General features: G+C 50.6%; 2 protein-coding genes across 7 annotated transcripts in view; one reads left to right on the top strand and one right to left on the bottom strand.

Annotated features, from left to right (window-relative positions):
• Positions 1-8,911: 8,911 nt before the first annotated feature.
• On the top strand, positions 8,912-23,680 carry PHETA1 (PH domain containing endocytic trafficking adaptor 1). Of its 2 annotated transcripts, XR_014295782.1 has the most exons (3): positions 8,953-9,032; positions 18,565-18,663; positions 18,877-23,680. XR_014295782.1 is itself a non-coding variant. In XM_082641232.1 (2 exons), the coding sequence occupies exon 2, from the start codon at positions 10,945-10,947 to the stop codon at positions 11,656-11,658; it is 714 nt and encodes a 237-aa protein (XP_082497358.1). In that variant the 5' UTR covers positions 8,912-9,032; positions 10,919-10,944; the 3' UTR covers positions 11,659-13,713. The 2 variants fall into 2 exon arrangements, 1 of the variants encoding a protein (XP_082497358.1); XM_082641232.1 differs by lacking the exons at positions 18,565-18,663; positions 18,877-23,680 and adding an exon at positions 10,919-13,713 and having other exon boundaries at positions 8,912-9,032.
• A 3-nt stretch (positions 23,681-23,683) lies between these two features.
• Positions 23,684-25,816, bottom strand: part of CUX2 (cut like homeobox 2) — a gene marked incomplete at its 3' end in the record, with an annotated part of 263,117 nt that continues 260,984 nt past the window's right edge. For all 5 annotated transcript variants that reach the window (XM_082641208.1, XM_082641209.1, XM_082641210.1 and 2 more), the window contains one exon: positions 23,684-24,476. In XM_082641208.1, the coding sequence (XP_082497334.1) occupies positions 23,684-24,476 (793 nt within the window). The remainder of the gene's footprint in view (positions 24,477-25,816) is intronic.

Here is a 25,816-nt window from a genome sequence, read left to right as displayed (position 1 = left end):
CCATACTGGAGAGCAATGCAATTACTCTTAGACTTCTCAGCCATATGTCAGTTAAATCTCTCTTTGGCTGAAACCTGTTTGTGTGCTGCTTTTAGCCACTTGGCAACTAAGAGAGTCCTTCCAAGCACCTATGGGTCCTTCCAGTAACCATATCACCCACAGGTCCCTCATGGGCCACTCATGCCTGAAACAGGAGACTAGGATATGGTCCTGGGGTTGACTGGAGCACCAGAACATTTCCCATATGCCCTATTTCCCACAATGCCCTATATTTTGATTCCCTTACCCCAAATGACACATTTCCCAGGTAAGGACCTAGTTGTTTTAAAATTTTCTATTACTCAAAGATGTTTGAAGTGCCAACCAAAACTTGTGAGCAGGAGAAGGGGATAACACCTAACAATTATTGAGCACTTACTACATGCTGGTGCTGTCCTGCGAGCTTTATATTATTACTCAGAGGGGCAGCAAGGCGTAGACTCAAATTCCGGACTGCCTGGATTCAAGTCCACTTGCTCATTGTGTGAGTTCAGGCAAGCTATTTCATCTTGCTTTTAAAATTTGTAAAATGGGGATGGTAAAATTGTTCCTACTTCTAAGCATTTTCATGAGAAGCAAAACACACAGCAAGTGCTTAGTAGACATTAGCTATTCTTCTTGAAATCCCTCATAACACCTTATGAGATGGGGCACTGTTACTTCTTGTGGTTTACAGATGAGGAAACCAAAGCACAGAGAGGTGAAGTGACTTGCCGAAGATCACACAGCTTGAAAATGGCAGAGTGGGGACTGGAAGCCACTTAAAACATTAAATCCACTCATTTCCAGCTCAAAGCATGGTCACAGGTTGCTTCATGAGTCTGGGGCTTCACAGGACAATGCAAGATCTCCCCCTGCCCTTCTGGAGTCCCGGATGTGGCTCAGGGACCATACCCGTCAGCCTCCCCTCCCTTCAGCCCCACCTGACCAGAAAACATATATAAATATACACACTTAATACACATACCGAAGGCAGCCATTCTAGCCTTCTGGGAAGGGGTGTGATTTATGTCTTGGAAGGGGCTATTAGTCCTGTGAGTTTTGCTACGGCAGTACCGGGATAGGCTTCTTTGGACGTGAACAGGGGGTGGCTAGGTGGTTAGCAATAGGGGCTTTAGAAGCCACCAGGCTTGGGCTGTAGTCCTAGCTCTGCCCCTTCCTGTGTGACCATAAGCACGTCACTCCGCTCTCTGAGCCTTGGTCTGAGGATTCAATATGAGGGTCTGTGTAAAAGGAACTTGGCCCTGGGCCAGTATACAATACATCTTGGTTATTAATAAGGAACAGGTGAAACTCAGAGGAGGTTTAAATTGCTCCTTTGGGGAAATCATTCAGGAACCACCGGGGGATCTGTGGACCTGTGGCAGACAGGAGGGTTTGGGGAGTGGGGGTGAGAGGCCCTATAAATGATAGAGGGGAAGAGGAGTCCGCAGTGGCACATTTTTTTTTTGGCTGCGCAGCATTTGGTATCTTAGTTCCCTGACCAGGGATTGAACCTGTGCCCCCTAAATTGCAAGTGCGGAGTCAACCACTGGACCACCAGCGAAGTCCACAATGCCACCTTTTAAGGCAGGGCTCTCAAATCCTCCCTTTGATGCTAGGGAATGAGATAGCAAGAAATCCCAGGTCTCCACACCTTTAGCAAAATTCGTTCATACTCTGGACCCCGGCTCGGGGCTGGTGGTGCACAGGTTTTGTCCCAATACAGGAGGGGGGCCTTGAAGTCAGGGGACTCCGGCCCTTCCTATCACTCCCCCTCCCCCATGCCCCTCCCAGTGTGTGGCCTGGGCTGACGTGTTTGTGGTGGAGGACAATTTCAGTTCCTTCTTGGGGCTGGCTGGTCCTGCCCACTTCTGGGGTGGGGCAGCCACTGTGGAAGGAAAGTCTGCCTCAGACCCTAGCTTGGACCACTGTCTTCCCCAGCAGGTGGCGAAGGGAGCGGGGAAGGATCAGTGGAAAGGGTTGGGAGCCCAAGATCTGGATGCAATATGGCGGGTCCTATGGGCATCTGCCTGGGAGGACTGCTTCAGTCCGAGTCACGTCCCAGTCACCCAGCACCTACTATGTGCCGGACACTGTGCCAGGAGCTGGAGATGCTGCAGTGAACAGAGCAGACAAAATTCCCTGCCCTCAAGGACCTACCTTCTCCTGGTGGGAGGAGGGGGTATCACAGGTTAGGCAGAGCCATCAAACCCAGGTACAGTTGGCTTCTCCCGATTCTTCTACCTCATGTACCTTCTCACCTCACCTCCCCTCATTTCCTCAGCCTCCTGAGAAAAGCCCACAGGTTTCCCTGATCTCACCTCTCCTCTCGCTCTCTTTGCTCCAGCCACACTGGCCTCCTTGATATGTTTCTTGCCTCTGAGCATTTGCATTTGCTGCTCCCTCTGCCAGAACTGCTTTTCCCTCTGGATATCTGCATGGCTTGTGCCCTTATCTCCTTCAGGTCTTTACTGAAAAGCAGCTTCTCCAGGAGGTCTTCCCTGGCCCCTCCTAGCTAAAATGGCAACTCCACCATCCTCATTCACAATTCATATGCTCTTCCTCTGCTTCATTTTTCTCCTTGACTCTTAACTTCACCTAATGTACTGTATAAATGTTGCTTTATATTTTCCCCTCTCTGGTAAGGGAGGGCAGGAGCACTTGTCTCTCATTTTTACAAGATAATTTATTGAGGTGAAATTTACACGACATAAAATTCACCATTTTAAAGTGAACAATTCAGTGGCATTTAATACTATGTTGTGCAACCATCACCTCTATCTAGTTCCAAAACATTTTCATTGCCCCCAAATATAACGCTGTACCCATTAAGCAGTCACTTCCCATTCTCCCCTCCCCCTAGTCCCTGGCAACAACCCATCTGCTTTCTGTCTCTAAGGACTTACCTATTCCGGATAATTCATACACATGGAATCACGCAGCATATGGTCCTTTTGAAACTGGCTTCTTTCACTTAGCATCATGTTTTCAAGGTCCATCCACACTGTGGCATGCATCAGTAATCCACTCCTTTTTATGGCTGAGTAATATTCCATTGTATGGATGTACCATATTTTATTTATTCACTCCTCTGTTGATGGACATTTGGGTTGTTTCCACCTTTTGGCTACTGTGAACGGTGCTGCTGTGAACATGCATGTACTTGTATATCTTTTTAACTTGTATCCCTGGTGCCTCAGAAAGAGTAGTGTCAATAAATACTGGTTGAAAGAATGACTGATTGGAGGAAACAACGGCATTTGACTCAGCAGCGTGGGGGTGGGGGGTCATATGCCTTCCCAGCACCAGCCCTGGAAGGGGACCAGCACATGCAAAGGACCAGAGCATGGTGCATTCTGGGAACAGAGAGAAGCAGCTGGCCAAAGCTGAGGGAGTGGGGATAGGAAACCATGCATGAGGAGGCTGGAGGGGGAGGTAGAGACCAGGACTATAGGGCCTTGTCACTCGAGGGGAGGAGTTTGGACTTGCTCCTGAGGCAGTGGGGAGGTATGGAAAGGCTCTGAGCAATGGAGTACCATGACTCAATTTGACTTAAGTTTTACTAGGATCCCTCAGTGGAGAATGGATTCGGAGGGCACAGAGGTCAAAGTGACAGAAGGGAGACCCAAGAGAGGGCTACTGCTGACATTCTGCTTGGGATGGGGAAATGGTGGCCAAGATGGAGAAGTGACAGACTCGAGACATGGTCTGCAGGTAAATCATCAGGATTGGTAACAGTAGCCACAACCCAGTTCTAGTTGTCAATTTCCCCTTTCCAGTCCTTCTGAATCACTGTCCCTATTCACAGTAGCCAAAAGGTGGAAACAACCTAATGTCCATTACAGATGAAAGGATAAACCAAATGTGGTACATCCATACAATGGAATACTATTCAATCATAAAGGAATGAAGTACTGATAAATGCAGTAACACTGATGAACCTTGAAAACATTATGCTAACTAAAAGGAGGCAGACACAAAAGGCCACATATTGTATGATTCCAATTATATGAAATATCCAGAATAGATAAATCCATAAAGACAGAAAGTAGATTGGTGGTCGCCAGGGGCTGGCAAGAGGGGAGAATGGGCAGTGACTGCTAATGGATGTGGGGTTGTACTTTGGAGTGACAGACACGTTTTGGAACCAGGTAAAGCTGGTTGTTGTTCAAAACTGTGAATGTATCAAATGGTACTTGAATCGTTCACTTTATTTTATTTTTTGCTGGTGACTTTTAAAATTTGGGAGCTGTATCTTTTTTTCTTTATTTTCAGCTTTGTTGAGGTGTAACGGGCAAATAAAATTGTAAGGTATTTAAAGTATACACTGTGATGATTTAAAATATATACACATCATGAAAGGATTCCTCCCATCTAGTTAACTAACATCCATCACCTCCCATATTTGTGTGTGTGTGAGAACATTTAAATTCTACTCTCTCAGCAAATTTCAATCATACAATACAGTGTTATCAACTAGTCACTATGTTATACATTATGTTCACTTTAAAATGCTTAATTTTTTTTAATGAGAATTTCACCTCAATTAAAAAAATAAATGATAAAGACTCCAAAAAAAAAAAAAAAGAAAAGAAAAGATGCCAGGCTCTTGATCTCAGATTTCTGCCTTTTTTGCCCCTGTCAACCCTTGCTTCCAGCGTAAGGGGCTCTGAGAACAAAGACTCATAGACTTCTGGGAAATTTTCCCCACACCAAGGACAAAATGCCCATGTGCCTGACATTTTCCTTATCTGGCGAACATCCAGATTTGGGGAAATTCCAGTTTGCCTTTCCTGTCCAAGAAATTATGGCACCATCAGGTACAGCTGGATCCAGGGGCTCAGATGATATCAGATATCATCATGTATCTGTCTCTCCCTATGCCATGGGTCTTGACCCTACTTTCCTCTGTCCTGCTTTCACTATCAGGCAGGCTCTAGAATTCAACCACTTCTCTCCACCTCCACTGCCCCCACTCTGCTCTTAGCCACTATCGTCACTCACCTGGCCTACTGCAAGAGCTTCCTCCTTGGTCTCCTGGCCTCTACCCTTGCTCCATACAGTCCATTCTCCCCACAGCAGCTAGGAATCATGTTGAACCTAAGACACAGCATGTCCCTCCTCTGCTCAAAACCCTCCCATGACTCTCCATTCCTCTCAGAGTAAAAGCAAAATCTTTTCCACGATCCACAAGGCTCTAAGCAACCTGGCTTTGCCAATCATCTCTAACGTCATTTCCTACTATTCTTCCACTTGGTCGATCGGCACCAGCCCCACTGGCCTCCTCCCTGTTCTACAAACATGCTCAGGTGGTCCCACCTCAGGGCCTTTGCACTTGCTGTTCCCTCTGCCTGGGACATCCTTCTCCCAGATATCAAAATGGCTCCCTCCCTCACTTCCTTCAGGTCTCTGCTCCTCAGAGAAGCTTTCTCTGACCACCTTGTCTAAAATTGCACTCACAGTCTTTCTACCCCACTACCATGGATTATAGTCTTCCTAGAGAGAATCACTTCTAGATCTCATCTTATTTGTTTGTTGATTGACTCAAGGACAGCACCTGGCACAGTGCCTGGCACACAAAGGTGCTTAGTGAGAGGCTGTAGAATGAATAGATCATCCTGGTCTGTCCGGTTTCTCTCCTGCTCTCAGGCCAGGACTGGACAGTGATTGAGTCCTGGAAGGTGGTGGGGACGAGGTAGCAAGAGCAGGAAGTAAAGACAGGTCTAGGGAGGTGGAACTGTGTTATTTTGGATAGAACAAATTGAACAGCAATTCCTGTTTATTGAGAGCATCTACTGTGTGCCATGCACTTTATATACTATGATTGTCTTTATTTGACAGATGAGGAAACAGAGGGCTAGAGAAGTGGATTGATTTCTTTAAGGCCTCACAGTGATTAAATGTGACTTACTGGGACTTGAACCCAAGCCTGCCCAACTCTAGAACTTTCCCTCTTCACCTGGGGCCAGGGGTAGGGTTACCAGACATCCTGTCCATATAGAACAGTCCTGTATTGACTTTGTCATGACGCCTGAAATGTCCTGTATTCATCTTTTTTCAATAAATCACACGTTTTCAGCAGAGTTATTTTTCAAATTTAGCTGGGCATTAAATTTGCTAAATCTGGCAACCCTAGCCAGGGAGGAGCTCGAACTCCAAGCCTAGAGCTTGCTTCAGCGAGTGGTCTCGCCCAGGACTCCGATGCTTCTTCTGGACGAATTCGCCCTCTATCCCTACCCCTGAGAGCGCGTTGAGTCTCCAGGATCTAATCTTCTCTCCCCGAATAGGACACTGGGAATTCCTAAACCGGTTGCTCTTCCTTTAAGAGTGGTTTCGAGGGCGGGCCCACAGGGTGTGGCGAATCCGGGGGTGGGTCGGGGCCGGGTTATCCAATCCGGGAGCGGGGGACGAAAGCAGGGGCGGCTCCGGCTTGGGCTGTTTGGGAAGGGTTAAAGAGGCGAGTTTGTGGGTAGCCGAAGGTCCGGCTGCCCCCGCCTCCTTACGTCTGATCTGCGCTCTCCCGCGGCTGCGCCGGCTCGGCCGCCCGGGAGACAAAGCACCGCCGCTGCCGCCGCCGCAACCGAGCAGGTCCCGGGCCATGGCCGGGCCGCTCCCCGGCTCCGCGTCTCCCGTCCCGCCACTGCTGCCGTCGCCCTAGTCCGCGCCGTGAGGTAAGGCCGGACTGGCGGGGGGACCTTCGGGCTTACCAGCGAGGGTATGCAGGACCGGGCTCGGGCCGCCATGGGCCTCGGGGTCCCCCAGCCGTCTGGAGAGATCTCTGCTGGGGATATATCCATTTGCGATTCCACGCCAGTGGTACTTTTCCCATCAGGGACCGCAGCTCCAGCAGGCGAACTTGGCCGATGACCCTCCAGCCCCATAAAAGACCTCCGCCGCTGCGGGAACTCTGAGGACTAAAGCTCCACTTGGCTCCCACATTCTGCCGTTGACCACCTCTTCCAGGGCTCTGGCAGTCCTTTAAGGAACACACCACACACGAAAGGATAGAGGGCAGCTAGGAGCAATGGCCTGGGATGGCGGTCCTGGCTTCCTTGTGGCCCCTGCCCAGGGCAGCGCTGGACAGGAACTCTTCAGGGTTCTCAGTACATGTTTTTCTGCCTGTACCTGCCACACCCTCTCCAACATGCCCATTGCTCAGGGACACTTGTGGCAGCTGGATCCAACTCCAGGACCTGTGGTTCTGGCTTCTTTCCTTGAAATGGGTGGCAAAATGCCATGCCTCAGTTTCCCCAGAGTCCTGGTTTCTGGGCAGTCTGTGTCCTTGGAGACCTGGAGCTAATTGTTTGCTTTTTTGACAGCTTCTTGACTGAGTGTTCACTACCTGCTCAGCGTTTTGCAAAATTTCTCTTCAGGATTAATCTTTTCAATTCCGAGAGGGATGGATGTTAATATAGACGAGGCTGTGTTCTCAAGGCCCATCCAGCCTGGACTGGAGGAGGCAAGTTGGCTCTGGGACCAGAGAGGGGCTGGGTTGGTCCCCGCCAGCTTCCTGCCTGGCCAGGCAGCAGTGCCCACAGCGGACTCTGGACTTGGAAAAGTGTAAGAGCAGGGCCAGATAAGCAGGGGACCAGGCCCTCCCAGAGGCTGGAGACTGTGCCCTTGCTGCTTCCTGCCCTCCCCTCCTTTCTTGCTGGGCTGGAGGAGGCGGGGCCATGGGCGGAGAGGGGTCCTGTGCTGGCTGGTGACCTTGGGCTCAGGGTGGGGTGGCTGCGTGGAGGGGAGCTGCTGAGTGTGAGGGAAATTGCTCTTCCTTTGGCCTTAATGGGTGGTGAGACTCCAAGATCAGCCCCTTTGGGCTGGTTGCCTAGAGCATGAGATTCTAGGCACAGAATTGTACCTTTGGGCAAGTTACTTAAGCTCTCTGTGTCTCAGTTTCCACATCCATGAATGTGGGATGGGGAAAAGACTCCTCATGGGGCTGTTGAAAGGTTTACGTAGGTAACTGTTTGATTCATTCTACAGGTTTTTGAGCACCAACTACATGCCAGGCACTGGAATTCAGACAAAGAACCTCTGCCCTCCTAGAGCAGGCAAAAATGACCCAGGTAATTTCAGGCTGAGGTATGGGAGAGTGACTAGGGGGGTCTCTTGTATACAGAGACCTCCTCCTCCTTGAGGAGGTGATGGTCAAGCTGAAACTGAAGGATGAGGAGTTGGCCACGTGAAGATACAGGGAAGGCATTCCAGGTAGCGGGAACAGCCAGGGCAAAGGCCCTCAGGTGTTTGAGGAACACCAAGGAGGCCAGGGTGGCTGGAGCCGAGTGAGCAAGGGGGAAAGAAATAGGGGAAGGGGACTGGGAAGACATGGGGAAGAATGAATTTTATACTGAGAGAAGTAGGGAGCCATGGGAGGGTTTAAAGTAGGGGAGGGGTGTGATCGGGTTTAGTTTTAATAGGATCCCTCTGTGGGGAATGGATCCTCTGGGGGGCCAGGGGAGGGGCCTAGGAAGGAGTTATGATCTTACCCTGAACAACACAGACAAGGAACAGGCAATGGTGGAGGAAGGGAGACCAGTGAAGAAGCTACTGTAGCTGTCCAGGCGAGCCATGATGGGGGGCCTAGAATGGAGGTGGCAATGAGCAGAGATGAGGCCACTGATTTGGAAGAGGCAGGGAGGGGATGAGGTGGACTTGATGAGTGATCAGATGTGGAGGTGGGGGGAAACCAAGGGCCTTTTGCCAAGACAGCACTGAGGGGAGCATTTGGAGAGGCTGAGAAGAATGTCATCAGCTACCACAGCTAAGCACGTACTATGCCTGGCACCACGCTTAGCGCTTCTATGTAGCCACTGCGTCATCGTCACAACAACCCCGACTTAGGTGCTGTTATGATCCCATTTTACAGATGTGGAAGCAGAGGCCCAGAGAGGCTTAAAGCTTGCCCGGGGTCACATAGCCTGGACACTACAGAGCTGACATTTGAACCCAGAGAAGAGCAAGCCGAAACCAGAACTGAGCAGAGGGCAGGGAAGTGAGCAGTGGCCTGAGAGGTAGGAGGGAAATGGGGCGAGTAGGGTGGGTGGTTCCTGTGAGAAATGGGGCTGGGGTCCACATGGGAGTTGTTGTGGGGGTAGGGAGGAATCCCTCCCATTTTGCAGAGAAACTGAGGCTCAGAGAGGGGAGGCCCATGTCTGAAGTTACACAGCTCAGGGATGTAGAGCAGAGATTAAACACCCTGAGTCTTCAGGGGTTGTGGTCTTGGTTAGGTCAGCTGCTAGGTCAGGACAGGCACTAAATCACAGCTCATGTTGCCTCTTCCAGGAAGCCTTTCTTGACTGTGTAGGCTGGTGAGATGAGGTGGATTGGGTTGGGAGCAATTGCCTCCTCTGCCCTGGGTCAGGTTGCCTGTCTGGGCCCCACTGTGGCTAGCTGCTCCCTGGAGAGCCACCACCCATATCTCATTTCTCCAGGTCCTAAGGCACTGCCCAGGTTGGGGAATGAACATTAACTGAGCACCCACTGCATTCCAGCGACTTTATATACTTTCCTTCTTGAACAATGTGGCCAATGTCCTATGTAGAGTGAGATTTTGAAGCAGGAGCATAAGGTACATTTGCAGAGTGGCCATGGAAAACCCAAAGGGAGGGTGTAGCCACCTTGGGGACCCATGTGCCACCTGAGTCCTACCTGGCCAGTGTTTCCCTCATCATATACTCCTTGGAGGAAAGTGGTAAAAATCACTGTGGCCAAGTGCATAGAGTTACATTCCTCTACTTCAAATGGGTGCACAATGCTCTCCCCCCAGCCCCTCCCTATAAGTGTGGGCCAAGCCCTGGGCCCTTTATCTGGATTATTTCGTAACGGTCTTTTCTGCCACTGTGACTGCATCACCCACCTCTCCCCTTCCTCACTCTGCTCCAGCCTCACCAACCTCCTCAAGCACACTAGCAGGTTCCTACCTCAGGGCCTTGCATTTGCTATTCCTTCTGCTTGGCATGTCCCAGGGGCTCCCTCCCTCACCTCCTTCAGGTCTCTGCTCAAATGTCACCTTCTCAGTACAACCTTTCTTGACACCGACCCCCACCCCTTTAAAATCAAACACTCCTTTTGTCCTTAACACTCCTTACCCTCTCCCTGTCTTATATTTTCCAGACCACTTAAGACCATCTGGCCTTTATCTGTTAAAGTACAGATAATGTACTCTATCTGTTTGTTAGTTGTCTGCTCCCTTCACCTGCCACTAGCACATCAGCACCAAGAGGGCAGCAACCCTCTCCATCCTGTTTACTGCTAGTGCCTAGAACAGTGCCTGGAACACAGTAGATGCTTAATAAATGTTTGATGAATGAAGTCCCTACAGTCCTCTGAAATAGGTTCTATTTATCCCTGTTTCATGGACCCGCAAATCAAAGCTAAGTTATGAAATCAGCAGAGCTGGAACCTGACCACAAAAGGTCAGCTGGTCTGGAACCTGGGGATGATGGAAACAGCAGCGGCTGAAATGAGGCCTGGGTTTGAATTTCAGCTCAGCCCAACTTGCTTTTTGGCCTTGGGCCAGTGACTAACCTCTCTGAACTTTGTTTCCCCGTCTGTCAAACGGGGTAACGCTAGTCCCTGCCACCTAAGGTTTGTTTTACGATTAAATGAGTTAATATATATAAAATGCTTGGCATGCCCTAGGAATCCTCAACATTATTTGGGGGAGGTAGGACAGCAGGAGAGTTACCAGCCTGGCTTCCGGGGCCAGTCAGACCCGGGTTCGAGTCCTGGCTGTGCTCCTGAAGAGTTGTGTGAGTCTGGGCAGGCTGCTTCTGGTCCTTGAGCCTCAGTTTCCTCATCTGTGAAACGGGGGTGATGAGTGCTGTGGCAGCCGAGGGTGGTGTGAGATCACCCGAGGCGGTGGCTGCGTGAATAACCGCCGCCCCGGTGGGGACAGGTCCCGAGCCCCCAGGCCCCGCCGCCATGAAGCTGAACGAGCGCAGCCTGGCCTTCTACGCCACCTGCGACGCCCCGGCCGACAACGCGGGCTTCCTGTACAAGAAGGGCGGCCGGCATGCGGCCTACCACCGCCGCTGGTTTGTGCTGCGCGGCAACATGCTCTTCTACTTCGAGGACGCGGCCAGCCGTGAGCCCGTGGGCGTCATCATCCTGGAGGGCTGCACCGTGGAGCTGGTGGAGGCGGCCGAGGAGTTCGCCTTCGCTGTGCGCTTCGCTGGGGCCCGGGCCCGCACCTACGTGCTGGCGGCCGAGAGCCAGGCCGCCATGGAGGGCTGGGTGAAGGCGCTGTCGCGGGCCAGCTTTGACTACCTGCGGCTGGTGGTGCGCGAGCTGGAGCAGCAGCTGGCGGCCGTGCGCGCAGGCGCCGGCCCAGTCCCCCCGCGCCGACCCCGCGCGCTCCCGCCCAAAGAGAACGGCTGTGCCGTGTGGAGCTCGGAGACCCCCGCCGCCCCCGCCCCCGCCCCCGCGCCCGCTGGCGCCGCCCCCGCCCCCGCCCCCGCTGGCGCCGCCCCCAGCCCCCGGCCCGGCCCCGAGCCCCCGCCACTGCCGCCCCGCCGGCGGGCCTCGGCGCCCAACGGGCCTCTCGACTCGGCCTCCTTCGCCCAGCTGCACGAGTGGTTCGGGCAGGAGGTCAGGGCGCTGAGGGACCAGTGGCTCCGCAGCCAGGCCCAGCCCTGAGGATAGGGCTGAGGGCCGGAACCAAGGGGAAGCGGTCAAGGCAGGGGAAGCGGTCAAGGCCAGCCTTGAGGCCAGCACTGGTACTGGTTCTGGTACCACTCCAGCCCCAGGCCCTGCTCTGTCAGGCCCAGCCCTGAGACACGGGGACCTGGTCCTGAGGGCAGTCGCAGTCGGCGTAAGCCCTGAGGTCCCTGCCTGGTCTGCTTTTGGGGACTCAAGCTCTGAGAAGATGCTGGGTTCTGAGGTGGGCTTTGGGACCTCTGTCATTCAGAGAAAGCCCAGCCTTGAGGAGGCCATCGTGCCTGATCCTCAGGGGAATCCAGGCCCTGGGTGATCCTCAAGCAGCCGGAGGGCTGGTTTTGTGGGAACTGTAGCCCCCAACCCAGCCCTGCAGGTGGCTCGGTCACCTGTCCCGAATCACCTAGCCGAGGCTTGTTGCCGGCAACAGGCGTCCACTGGGGCAGCTGGGACTTGTGAGGATCTGTGGCCTGGAAGGCACATGCCCAGTTAGCGCTGGTCCAGAGGCTCCAGACTGGGCCTCACGCGGACAGGAGGCTGGGCTGTGCTACACCACACCTGGGCCTGACCCTGTGGCTCCAAGGCCTGCCGGAGGAGCTGCCTGGCCGCTGGCTGCCTGCCTGCCTCCATAAGCGTGGGCTTTCACGTGTGCCCAGTACCGTGAGATGGCCTGGTCCCCGGGGTTCCCGGCCCGGAGTAAGGCCGAGGCAGGACTTTCCCCCGGGGCCTCAGCTAGGCCTTGAGGTGGTGCTCCTGGGACCGTAGCGGCCCTCTGGCCTCGGGCCATGTCTGTGCACCTGTGGTAGCCCTCACGCTCTCCCAGCACTCCTTAGCCACATCCTCTGTCTTTTCCCGAAGCCAGCCTGGGGCGGGGCCTCTCGGGAGCTCGCCTGACCTTGTCCAGCCCTGGGCTGGGCAGCTGTGGCCTGAGCTGACTTTCCAGCAGGTTCCCCTAGGGAGGAGGGGCCATGAGCTGACTCACGGCCCAGAAAGAGCCCAGGTGCCAACCTGATAGGGGAAAAGAAGCAGCTGCAAAGCCGTATTTGGCTTCCAGAACCCTCTCCCTCCATCGCAGCCCCTCTCTGAGCTCACAGACTCAGCCCCCTTCTCGCCCACAATATTCCAAGAGGGAGACCAGGTCTCGCTTTGCTTCGAGACCAACTTCTGTTTTTTACTCACTACAGTGGCCGTTCATCCAGGGAGAATCTCAGGGGGCTGGGACACCCCGGCCCTCAAGCTGGGTCATGTTTACAGTCCTCAGTGCCCCAAATTGGGACCCCCTGAGGACACCCCTGCCCTAATCTTTATTTCCCCTGAGGCTCCCTCTTGGTGACAGACAGACTCGGCCCTTAGCCCCTTCCTGCTGCCTTTGGAGACCTGGGGCCTTGGGGAAGAATGGGGAGCTGTCTGTGTGTCTGCAGTCACCAGCTCACTGCCGGCTCAGTTGACTGGAGCTTCAGTTTTAATTTAAATACTTAGGGTATTTTTTTTCCTAGCAACAAAGCTTGGTGTTTTCACTGCTTTTGTTCCTTGTTGGCTGGTGGGAAGGGATAGGGTGCCTGGTTCTGGGTTTGGCCAGTGAGGGAGGGGGGGCTAGTTGGCACTGCCCCCAGGGAGAGGGCAAGGAGCCTTGGCTGGAGACACAGGAACCTCAAGAATCTCACCTGGTTCTTTGCCTTCTCCCTGGCAAGCCCTGCTCTCCCGCAGGTGCTCTGGGGGTCTTGGTACGCTTTCCATGCCCCTCTTCCCCAAGTCCTCAGTGGTGGGGATGGGGATGGCAGCTCTTGTCCACAGGCTTTGGGTCTCAGGGGGTGTTAGGAACTGCCCAGTGCCCATGTCCTGGCCAGACCTAGCTGGTGTGGTGAGGTGTTGGCCCCAGTCCTGGTGTAGGTTTACAAGCACTAAAGGTACAATCTCCCCCCACCCACCCCCAAAGCACAACCTGCGGTCAGACTGCCTCCAGAGATGGGCGGGGGAGAGAGATATCAGGCAGCCTGGGAGAGGGATATAAAGGCTAAAATAAAATAAACAAAGATTTGTCAAGTAATGGCTGGTTATATCATTCTTTTCCCCCCCATCAAAGTCCTGGATTGATTTGCCTGGCAGAGCCAGGAGCAGGCCCTACAAGAGAAGTGACTAGAGTGTGCTGAGTGCTCCCTGGCTGATGCTCTGTCAGGCACATTCTTACAACCTCTATGGTAGGTATTGGCCCCCTTTTACAGATGAGGAAACTGAGGCTCAGAGAGGTTAAGAAATATGCCAAGTTCACACAGCTGAAAAGTGTCAGAGCAGGGACATAAACCTCTGGAATCCTTTGGAAAAAGGCAGAGTCTCTGAGAGGAATATGAGGAAATGGAGTCCCAAAGTTCCTTTCAGAGGGGAGAGAAGGCAGGAGTAAAGGTGAGGATAAAAAGTCAACTGTGGGCTGAAGGCCTGACAATTGGGAGGGATGCCAAAGGGAAAAGCCAAACTTTGACTCTTCTCACTGATCAGTTTCTGGTGGCTGACCTCCGGGCCTGGAGTGAGGAGGATTCCGGCACCAATGCTAGTTCAGAGGGGAATATCCTGTGATTGATTAGTGATGTCAGCTGTGAGCGAAGGCCGGATGGTGGCAGTATTTATGCTGTATATCTTATCTCAGACTCACGTGTGTTTGCTGGGCTAATGGAGGATTTACAGATGGGAAGGGGCTGGCCCAAGGTCATCTAGTATGATAGACTAGGCCCTAGGTCCTCTTGATGTGGATCCAGAGCTTGGTCACATGTCTCTTGCCAGCCTGGAAAAATCATGCACATTCAGGAAAATGTGGCTTAGGATGAGCAACCTACAGTCCTCGGTCTGCAGAACAAGTTCAAAGAGCGAGAAAAAAAACCAAAGTCAGGGAATCATGCCACTCGTGAGCAACCAGTACATGCTGAGTAATTCCTTCCACCTCTCCTGGGACCACAGCTGACAGACGGGGTTGGGGAAGTGCCTCCCCACATAGGCTGAGTTAGGGTGCTGCCCGTGGCATTTGTGACTGCGGCCACTGCAAGGCCTGAGGCACAGAGTGGGGGAAACAGTGGAGAGGCAGCCCCAAGAGGGAGGGTCACAGGTGAGCCCTCACCTGCCCGGCTTCTTAGGAATGAAACGGAGGGGGTGACAAGTCAGTCAGTACCTCAGTGTTGTGCATCCACCTGCTAACAGTGTTTCCTCTTGACCCCGGGGAGGTGTTTGGGCCATGAGCCTAAGGAAGACCACAACATCCCAGGAGTGTGACAAAAGTTGAGGAAGTTGTCTTCACTTGAACAGTGTTTGGAGGATACTGTATGTGTTCAGAAGGAATATTCTGGGAAGCCGCTTGGGGTAGGGGATGAGAACCTCAAAGAGGGCAACTAGGCCAGAAGTTATGGGCTCACTGCCCAACATCCATCCACGCTAAATGATTAGTCAAATTCTATCAGTTGTGCTACTCCCATTTGATATTCAGGGACTGGCTAAACTTGACCTGCTAAAGAATGGCTGTGTGTTGGGGGTGGGTGAAATGAGTGAAGGGGGTCAACTGTATGGTGATGGATGACAACTAGATTTGTGGGTGATCACTTTTAGTGTATATAGATGTTGAATTATTAATGCTGTGCACCTGAAACTTATATTAAAAAAAAAAGATATATACAGGGAATTCCCCAGTGGTACAGGGGCTGGGACTCTGTGCGTCCAGTGCCGAGGGCCCGGGTTTGATCCCTGGTCGGGGAACTAGGATCCCGCAAGCTGCAGCCAAATATATATATATATATATATATATATATATATATAAAAGGGTAGAAGGGTGTTCTTGCTTCTAAAAAGAGACACAATGAAGAGCTCTGGAAGTAAGCTATGTCTGAAGCCTGGAGCCATGGTAGCCATCTTGTGATCATGAAGTAGGCCACGTTAAGGAAAATATCCCCTGCTGAGTTTAGCACACACTTGAAAATATCCTTGACCTGCTGAATCAATGGACCTGAGAACCTTCCCTTCTTCTGGAAGTCTTGTTGTTTGAGGTAATAAATGTGTAAAGCTTTGAGGGGGACTTTTTTTGTTATTTGCAGTCAGAGGCTTCCTAACGGATAAGCTTGAATGGCTCTGGGTAGCCAGCCACAGACAGGGCTGTTGTCAGCTCCCTGGGGTGAAGGTTAGGGCTAGAGTGGGATTCTCTAGCACAGTAGAAGGGCCACTGTTTTCCTCATCCTCTCCATGGATGCCTTCCTCTCTCCTCTTCTGAGTGGACAAATATTGAAAGAATAGCACTCTCTGCCTCGCCCACTTGTGGCTCAGTATCTTGTATGTTCCTCAACAGGGCTGTTTTGTCTCTACTCTGGCTAGATCTGGTGCCAACTGTCCACGCCCCCCTCACCCAATCCCTCCCCAGATCACCTTACCTCACCTTACACAAACTTTGTTATGGAAAAGGCCCTGCTACTTGTCCCAACTTCTAAAATCGCAGCATTCAAAATAACTCTTCCACGGCAGTAAAACGATAAACCGCTTAAGCCCAGCTGCAGGTTTCGCATTTTCTGATGAGGACTGGGCCCGTGAACTAATTTTCACTTAGGGTTTCAAAACAGTTGCCCGCTCCTGACAGAGGGGTCAGAGCTGCCTCGGCTTGGTCTACCCGTGCTTGGGGCCATGGCTCTGTCTGTTCTTGCCAGGTGCAGCTCTGAAAGCACGTGGGCACCGGGGCTGCTGCCACTGCCCTCTCTTCATTGTTCAGGGGCACTATGGTCATTGTTTCTCTAGTTATGGGGCCAAGAAATCCTGGGGTGGCGGAAGTAGGCCCCCTAGACTGCAGCTCCTTGAGAGCAGGGACAGGTCTGCCTCCCATGTGCCCCCAAGACCTGACACAGTGCCCGGCACAGGTATGTCAAAAATTGCCTCCAGTGCCCATTCAGCTCACGTGATTCTACCCTCCCTGACCACAGCTGCTTGGGCAGGAGTTGGTCCTGAGACACAAGCTGAGCCAATCAGGGTCCAGGGAATTTTGAATCGGTGGGGAGTGGGTGTTGGGGGGGTGTATGGATGGACAGACTAAGTTGGGTATGAGGCGGCCTTAGAGAGAGAACAAACGGCTCAAGATAGACTGCAGTGTTCCGAAGCCTGGTTGAATTTCCTGCCTTTGGGTTTCACAAGGTTTACTCTGGATCTTCCCAATAAACCGTTTGCACATCTTTAAGTGGATCACAATTTCTTTCAACCCAACAGTTCCCAACTACACCAAGACACCCAGTGCATGTCTGTTCTGTACTCCTACGCTCTTCTGTTTCACCAGCATCCTTCGTAGGGCCTGGCACACACAGTGAGGCCAAACAAAGCAAAATGAATTAGAACTGCCTCCCATTTACTGAGACCTATGATGTCTGAGTCAACTGGTTGGGGGGGGTGGGTGGGGAATAGTTCTGAAAATGCAGATTCCTGGACTCTGGCTCCAGGAATTTTGGTTAGGAGGTTGGAGCAGGACCCAGGAATCTGCATTTTGAGTAGGAAACAAGGGATTTTAGAACCATAGCTTAAAAAATGCTCATTTAATCTTCAAAGAAACTTATAAGGCAGTGTGGTAGCCAGACTCCCTGATGATCCTTGCCTCCTGGGGTACACACCCTTGTGAAGTCCCTTCCCACACTGAATAATGGCAAACCTGTGTAGCCAAGAGGATACTGTGGAAGCGACAGTGGGGCTTCCAAATCTAGGTTATAGAAGACACCACAGCCTCTACCTTGCTCACTCTTAGCTGCCATGTTGTAAGGATGCTCAAGCAGCCCCATGGAGAGGGCCACTTTCAGAGGAACTGAAATGCCCAGCCAACAGCCAGCACCTGCTCACCCACCATCTGAGTGTGCCTTCTTGGAATTGGATTCTCCAGCCCCAGAACAGCCTTCAGATGACTGTAGCCATGGCTGACAGCTTAACTGTAACCTCATGAGAGACCAAGGAGCCAGAGCCACCCAGTCAAGCCACTCCCAAATTCCTGACCCACAGAGATTGTGAGATAAATGTTGTTTTAAGCCACTAAGTTTTGGGTTGTTATGTAGTAATAGACAACAAATACAGGTAGATACTATTATGATCATGTCCATTTTACAGATAAGGGAACTGAATCTCATTAAAGGGTCCTCAGGTTACCTAATAGTAGAGAGTCAAACCCAGGCCAGGATGAGTTCAAAGCCATTGTTTTTAATAACTATACCCTAGGGGGCTGGAGAAGGTCACAGACCACTAAAGAGATCAACTGTTTTATCCCTCTCATTGTTGGCCAAGGTAGTCAGAGTGGTCCCTGCCCCATCTCTACTGCTCTGGGGTTTTGAGAGGTGGCTCCAGCCTCCTGGGTACCTGCTAAGCAACACACACCCTGTGCTTTAGCTATGGAGCTCTGGCCTTTAGAGTGATTTCCAGTCATGGGCCAGTCAGCCAGGTGAGGTGTAGCTTTTTCATTCACCAGGAGATGATGGGAGGTGGGGCTGCTGGCCCTATTCGAGCAGCTTAAGTAGGAAGAAAAGGAGGGCAGGGGTGGGAAGCAAGGACCGCAGAAGCCTGAGGTCAGGGCCTGCACTGGGAGTGGGCCAGGCCACTCTCCTTTGGTCTGCCATCTCCTCAAGCAGATGGAACCTCCTAACCTCCTGGAAGTGCAAGTCTGACCACAGCAACCCCCTGCCTCGTATCACCCATGGCTCCCCAATGCCCTCAGGAGAAAGGCCTATTTCCCACCATACCCCAGGGGGCTTCAGGATCTAGCCCTTGTCCCTCTTCCTCCCTCCACCTCAAATTCTAGCCTCCTTTGGATTTGTTTCCCCATGTCCTTGTTCCTGTCCCATGTCTTGCCAGCTATTCCTTCTGCTCTCCTCTTATGCTTCTCTAAATTCTATTGTCTTTCAGGTGTCAGCTGAGATGCCTCCTCCTCCAGGAAGCCTTCCAGGATCCCCCAATTCACGCTCTCGTGGTGTTTCCACCATTGAAGCACTGAGCACACAGCAGGTACTCAATCTATACTTATTACCTGGATCAACAGTCCCCAAATTGCCCCCAGCTCAGCTCTCTCGTCCCTTCTGTTCCCTGATCTAAACCTGCCTCTGCCTGTAAGGCATCCCCTGCCTTCTCATTCCTCTCTGGTCTCTCCACTCTTGCTCTCCCATGGTCCCTAGTTCAGAATTCCACATTTCTGTGTTTTTACTGCATTTTCCACTCCAGATGGACAGCGACTGCAGACACAATGTCAACACCAAAGCTAATGGTCCAGAGGGAGTTTTGGTTCCCAGAGCCCAGGGGGCACCTACTTCTACAGGTTCTTAGGTGGCCTGTGTGTGTCACATGAGGCTTCCTCCTCCACTCCTGCCCCCACCTACAACCCGCGGCCACATCCTGAGGATTTCTGACTTCTGACCTCCAGAGCTGCAAACCAAGTGTCCAAAGGGCCTGTCTTTGGCTTTACTTTGGAGCAATTAGTTATCCTGACCAAGGAGGAAGTCACTCATCATTTCATTCCCACCACAAGGACGTGTGGAAAAACTGAGGTGATCAGAAGGTTTCCAGACAAAGAGGAAAGGTCTGTCTTGGGATGCCGCGAGCCCTTGGCTCACGGGTGAATAATGTTTCATGCCACTTAGGGAACTCTCTTGATATTATTGGTCAAGAAAAAACAAACCTCCTGCAGCTTGATACACAGAGAGACTCACCATCATGGGTTGAAGGAACCCAACCCCCACTCATGAAAACAGTACGGAACACTGAGCCCTTATGTGCCACACACTGTCTTATGTGTTTTACATGCATCATCATTCCTGATAATGACCCTTTGAGTTGGCTGCTGTGATACCCCCATTTTACAGATGGGGAGACCGAGGCACTAGTTATACAGCTGGGAAAGGGGCACTGCTGTGTTGGTCACCAGAAAGCCCCTCTTGGCATTTTTCCATCAGGAGTCTAGAGACACCCGCCACTCACACACTCCACTGAGGTGGGCACAGCTTGTAAAATGGCTGGTCTTAGGGCCACAGCCTGCGGCCCCCGATTGGGGCAGGGCACAATCTCAGCTCCTCAGATCTAGACCCCAGAGTCTAACCAGCTTCCACCTGCTGCAATGAGTGGAAAGTGTATTCCAATCCTTCCATCTTCCTGTGTTGGAGCCCACAGCACAATCACCAACCGAGATGCCCACAGGACCTGGGCAGGTGGTGTAGGTGCAGACAGAGGCAAATCATGGGCATGTGTCCTAACGGGGAGGGCCCCTCCTCAGCTAGTTGCTGTCATGTTGGAATTTGGGCCCTGTGTGGCCAGATCTTACTGTTTTCCAGTGAAGCCAGTAATCGAGATTTTTAATGAAATTAGAACATTCTTTAACACCATACACAAAAACAAACTCAAAATGGATTAAAGACCTAAATGTAAGACTGGATACTATAAAACTCTTAGAGAGAACACTCTTTGACATAATCGCAGCAATATCTTTTTCGATTCGTCTCCTAGAGTAATGGAAATTAAAAATAAACAAATGGGACTGAATTAAACTCAAATGCTTTTGCACAGAAAAGGAAACCATAAACAAGACGAAAAGACAACCCACAGAATGGGAGAAATTATGTGCAAACGATGCTACTGACAAGGGATTAATCTCCAAAATTTACAAACAGCTCATGCAGCTCAATATCAAAAAAACAAACAACCCCATCAAAAAAATGGGCAGAAGACCTAAACAGACATTTCTCCAAAGAAGACATACAGATGGCCAAGAGGCACATGAAAAGATGCTCAACGTCACCAATTATTAGAGAAATGTAAATCAAAACTACAATGAGATATCACCTCACACCAGTCAGGATGGCCATCATCCAAAAGTCTACAAACAATAAATGCTGGAGAGGGTGTGGAGAAAAGGGAACCCTCCTACACCGCTGGTGGGAATGTAAATTCGTACAGCCACCATGGAGAACAGTATGGAGGTTCCTTAAAAAACTAAAAATAAAGCTACCACATGATCTAGCCCACTCCTGGACATATATCTGGTGAAAAACACGGTTCGAAAGGATACATTTACCCCAGTGTTCACTGCAGCGCTGTTTACAGTAGCCAAGACATGGAAGCAACCTAAATGTCCACTGACAGGTGAATGGATAAAGAAGATGTACATATATACAATGGAATATTACTCAGCCATAAAAAAAATGAAATGATGCCATTTGCAGCAACATGGATGGACCTGGAGATGATCGTACTAAGTGAAGTCAGACAGAGAAAGACATGTCATATAACATCGCTTCTATGCGGAATCTAAAAAAATGATACAGTTGAACTCATTTACAAAACAGAGACAGACTCATAGACGTAGAGAATGAACTTATGGTTACTAGAGGGGGAAGGATGGGGGAGAGGGGCAGATTGGGAGTTTGGGATTGGTATGTACACACTGCATATTTAAAATAGATAACCAACAAGGACCTATTGTATAGCACAGGGAACTCTGCTCTGTAATAACCTACATGGGAAAAGAATTTGAAAAAGAATAGATACATGTACATGTATAACTGAATCACTTTGCTGTACACCTGGAACTAACACAATGTTGTTAATCAACTGTACTCCAATATTAAATAAAAATAAAAAAAGAATATATTAATACAAAAAAATCACGATTTTTATGTGACAAGCCCCCATATTTTCATGGTGGCAAATGAATTTAAAAACCAGTTTTTTAAAGTACCATTTTGTAAAACACCTGAGGGACAGATCTGACCCCCAATTTGTACCCACAGCTCCAGAACAAAGCAAGCAGGACACGCAGATGTTATTATACAATTCTGTATTGAGCGACGCATTTATTACAGAACGTGTTCCTTTTTTTTTTTTTTTAATTTAAACAAAGTTCATCAGTCTCTCATAGAAACAGTCTTGTGGGTTTTTGTTCTGTGTTTACCGTTATAGGACGTGAACCTGACAAAGTTGTTCACAGGTCTGCTAGCTTTAAGTACAACAGGATTTCCGTGTTCAAAAGACTATACTAAGTGCTTAATCAAATCCCGTCACACAAAAGCCAGATTTAGTCCTCTAAGGATTGCAGTCTGCATGTAAGCCTAGATTTCAATGCTGCGTGGGTTTCAACAGTAAAAAGTGGTGTGTCCCCCACGGTTGCCTTAATTGGGACAGGGTGGCTAAAATGAGATGTTTCGTTTGTTCCAGATTTGATTACTCTGAAAATTGGTCACTGTTTCCTATTGTCAAAATATAAAAATACCTTCATCTGGATAAAAATGTATACAGTGGAAAACTCTTCAATGCATAGCCTGGGTGTTTGGAAAAGGAGGTTTTCCTGCAGGGTTTGCATTGTTCTTCATTGATTGGTGTGGAGACTGCAGCCTGGGCTGGGTGCATGAGAGTTGAGATTTCTGGAACACCCCTCAAATGACCCCTTCTGGTCACTGGATTTTGCTGGCCTGGGTTTCAAAATGTTTGCTGCATCCTTGAAGCCCCTGTCAGCCATCTTTCCCCCTGGTACTGGGATGGCACCGATTATGACCACCTTTTCATCGTCATTCTGGATTCAGCTGGGAAGTCACCCAACTCAACCTTCCCACAGAGTTTGAAAAAGTGAAAGAAATAGTAACAGGGGAGATTCAACAACCAATATGGTGGCTGTTCCATCCAAATTGGGAACTCTTCCCCTAAAAACCAGGATGATGAAGACACTGGAGGGTGGGCTTCTTTGAGTTGAGGGGTTGAGTCTTTGTTCTCAAAAAGGTCATGTGTTAGAAGGCAGGAAGTGGGACTTGAGACAGGGATATGGTGGTCATGCTGAGGTGAACTCAACCTTTTAGCTTCATTCTGCATAAACCTGGAGGTGCAGACGTTTTCCGGAAAGCATCAGAGTCAACTTGAGAAAGATGATGATGAGAAGGGGAGCTGGGGTCTCTAGCTGGATGAATCTACTTTTTGGTGCTGGGTGCTGAGCTGGGTGTTTGTGGGATGACCAACACTGTTATTTTCTTAAAACACAAAGAGAGGAAGATGGCGGCCACAGTCTTGCTCTGGAAAGCCAGTAGGGAAACTTCCTGCACTGTGGCCACGATTCAGGCTGGGGGATGGGGTCACTCTGGTTCGAGCGCCACCCTCTAATCACCTATCCCCATACCTGGCTTTCCAAAGGATTCGGAACCACATCTTGTCTACAGACGGACGAGATGGATTGTCTACCCCCTGCGGTCCACAGGTTTCTGACAAGAGGGAGTGTAAGCAGTTTGTTTTGTACCGTGTTACATCTCAGATAGGATGGTCGGCCACAGCCCACATCTCTACATTTACAACGGCATGGGACATTCTGTGTTATCAAGGTTGCAAAACAGACCACCAGAATGAAACACATCCTCAACGGCATCAAGGTTTTCATTTAGAGTCTTCTGGACTTTCTCTTTTCAACATGGTTTCTGGAAGGGCAGTAGCAATGGACTGTGTCTCACAGGGAAAAAACCGTGGTTCAAAGGTTATCTAAATTTTGGTCAGTCTTATAGTGTTTTGTGATGGCTTTGAACAACTGTCTCCTTTTAATCTCATCTAGTGGCAAAAATGACACAACTTCAGTGTATACTTCGCAACAGTTGTGACGGTATCCTGATTTCATAACTCTCTGTAATATCAAAACAGCATCAGCTGGGAATAAATTCCAAAGGATCCTTTATTAAAATATCTAAAAGAGGTCTATAAATATTTAGTTTTCTAAAAGAGTTTGGAGTTTCCAGGGGAAAAATGTGGCGCCACTTTGCTTCTGCCTCCTGTAGAGGGGCCAGAGTGGAGAAGGGGGTGCTCCCCAGGGCAGGGGCTGCTGAAAAGGGGAAGCAGAGGCACCTGCCTCACCTGCTCACTCATGACTTCACAGAACCGGGATCACAACCAAAACTGTCAAGCGGCGCGACACTGCGGTCCACGTTTTGATGGCTGAGCTCCTCCCTTCCTTACCCCGCCCTGAGTGAGAGGGAAGGTGGCCCCCACGGCGAGCCCCTTGCCCCCACCTTTAGAACTCCCACTCCAGGGCCTCCTCGCGGTTGGCAGCCCTCTCCAGCCGGTAGATGATGCTGTTCAGGTTGGCCATCTTCTCATGCCGCCGCTGCAAGTTGGGGTTCACCTTGGTGCTGGGGTGCAAGGCCCCGGTTGCGTCGGCAGTGGGGCTGGCACTCGGCACTTTGGCAGGGAGGGTGCCGGGTGGGGATGGGGAGATGGGGGCTGAAGAGGAAGGAACAGGTGACACAGACATCATGAGGCCCGGCGAGGAGGCAGCTGAGGGTGAGTTCAGCGACACCTCTAGGCTGCAGCGTGAGGACTCTGAGGCCGACTTAAAACTTAGAGGGTCCGGGTGTAGCCACTCCCCGCCCTCGCTCTCCTGGAGGGGCTGTAGCGAGGGGCAGGCTGGGGTGGTCCCGCCTGGAAGAAGGAGCCCTGGGGCTGCTTCTGGGAGTCCGTCGTTACCCGGAGGGTCAGGATGCACCTCCTTGGGGGAACCTTGGCCTTTGTCCAGCTCCTTTGAGTCCTGGCTGCCTGCCTCTTCCTCAGCATCCTCAGTCTGTTCCTGTTTAATCCTCACTTGTGTCTTGTCCTGGGTGGTCAGGGGTGTGATGCTCTCCTCGGGACCCTCCTGAAGCTTTAGTTCCTTCACGGTAGGCTTTTGGTCCTCAGCCTCAGGGTTGGGGCTCTGCGGAGTGGGGTCTGGGTGGGAGTGGCCTGGCGGTAGGATGCCAGGACCCCCACTGGGGTCAAGATCTGGTTCCTCTTGGGTCCCCTCCACCAACATCTCCCGGCGCATCCGGGACCTGGGGCAGAGACGGCGGTGAGCAAGGGGCTGGACGGGGACCGGCTAACCCTGGAGTCAAATCACATGAGTGGCCTTCTGACCCCACCCACTTCCCTGGGGGTTCACTAGGCATAAGCTTCTTCACGTGCAGCATCTTAGTAAGTCCTCTCAACAACTCTGCAAGGTGGGTGCTATTACTATCCCCACTTCATAGAGGAGGAAACAAGGCTCAGAGATGTTGAATGACTTGCCCCAGGTTTCACAGCCAATAAGTGGCAGAACCAGGACCTGAACTCAGGATTGTTGGATCCCAAAGCTCCCAATCTAGACCTGTGCTGTCCTGTGCAGTGGTCACTGGTCACATGTGGCTCTCTCATTATTTAAGTTTTTATACTGATTACATGTTGAAATGGTTATATCTGTATATACTGAGCTAAATAAAATATATTATTACATTAATTTCATCTGTTTCTTTTTTTTTTTAATGTGGTTACTAGAAAATTTTATATTATATACGTGGCTTTCACTGTATTTCTATTGGACAGCGCTGTTTTAGAGCATTTTTCAAAGTCAAACCCAGATCGAGTTTGTGCCAATAACCCCCTGCTTCTTTCCTGGAGGGACTCTTAGACATCAGCCCAGAAGGGGAAACTGAGGCACACAGAATAACTTGTCTAGGTCACCAAGGCACACAGAGGCACAGCTGAGACCAGAACCTGGGAACCCTGAACTCCAGTCCAGAACCAATCCTCTCTTCACTTCAATGGCCTCCTTGTTGTCAGAGGGAAACTTATAATGTTTTAGAGCAGGAAATGATAGGAATGGGTCTAACTCCATTAACTATTTTCCTAATAGCATGAGGTCCAGAGAGGTCAAATCACTCGTCCAAGGTCACAGAGTGACAGGGCTTCCTCAGCATCTATCTTCAATGCTGTAGCCCTCTGCCCTTTTTTATTAATGACATCATATATATTAATACCATTATTTATAATATTAATAATAAAGTACATGTTACTGATAAATAATACTCACATTTATAAATTTTAATTATAAACATCATATGATGGGTGCTCATCATGTACCAGGTGCGGGGCCAAGCACTTTTGCAGGTTATTTCATTTATTTTTCATAATAACCTTATGAGCAGGATACTAGTCTCACTCCCACTGACAGAGATTACAAGGCTCAAAGAGGCACTGGAACTGCTACGGTCACACAGCCAGCAAGTAGTGCAGTTGGGCCCTGAACCCAGCAGTCTGGCTACACTCTCCTGCCTCCTTGGCTCCCTGCCCAGGTGGGGGATGGGGCCCCATCCCAGGATCCTGAGCCTGGAGGGACTGTGAAGGGTGATCTGGTTCA

The sequence above is a fragment of the Mesoplodon mirus genome, assembly GCF_964341445.2.
Source record: "Mesoplodon mirus genome assembly, chromosome: 13".
Classification (NCBI taxonomy): Eukaryota; Metazoa; Chordata; class Mammalia; order Artiodactyla; family Ziphiidae; genus Mesoplodon; species Mesoplodon mirus.
The sequence above is the reverse complement of the archived record's forward strand: the minus strand, read 5'-3'. Positions and strand labels throughout refer to the sequence as shown.

Bases quoted from the DNA above. Each gene is read 5' to 3' on its own strand.
- PHETA1 (XM_082641232.1), top strand. From the start codon at position 10,945: ATGAAGCTGAACGAGCGCAGCCTGGCCTTCTACGCCACCTGCGACGCC.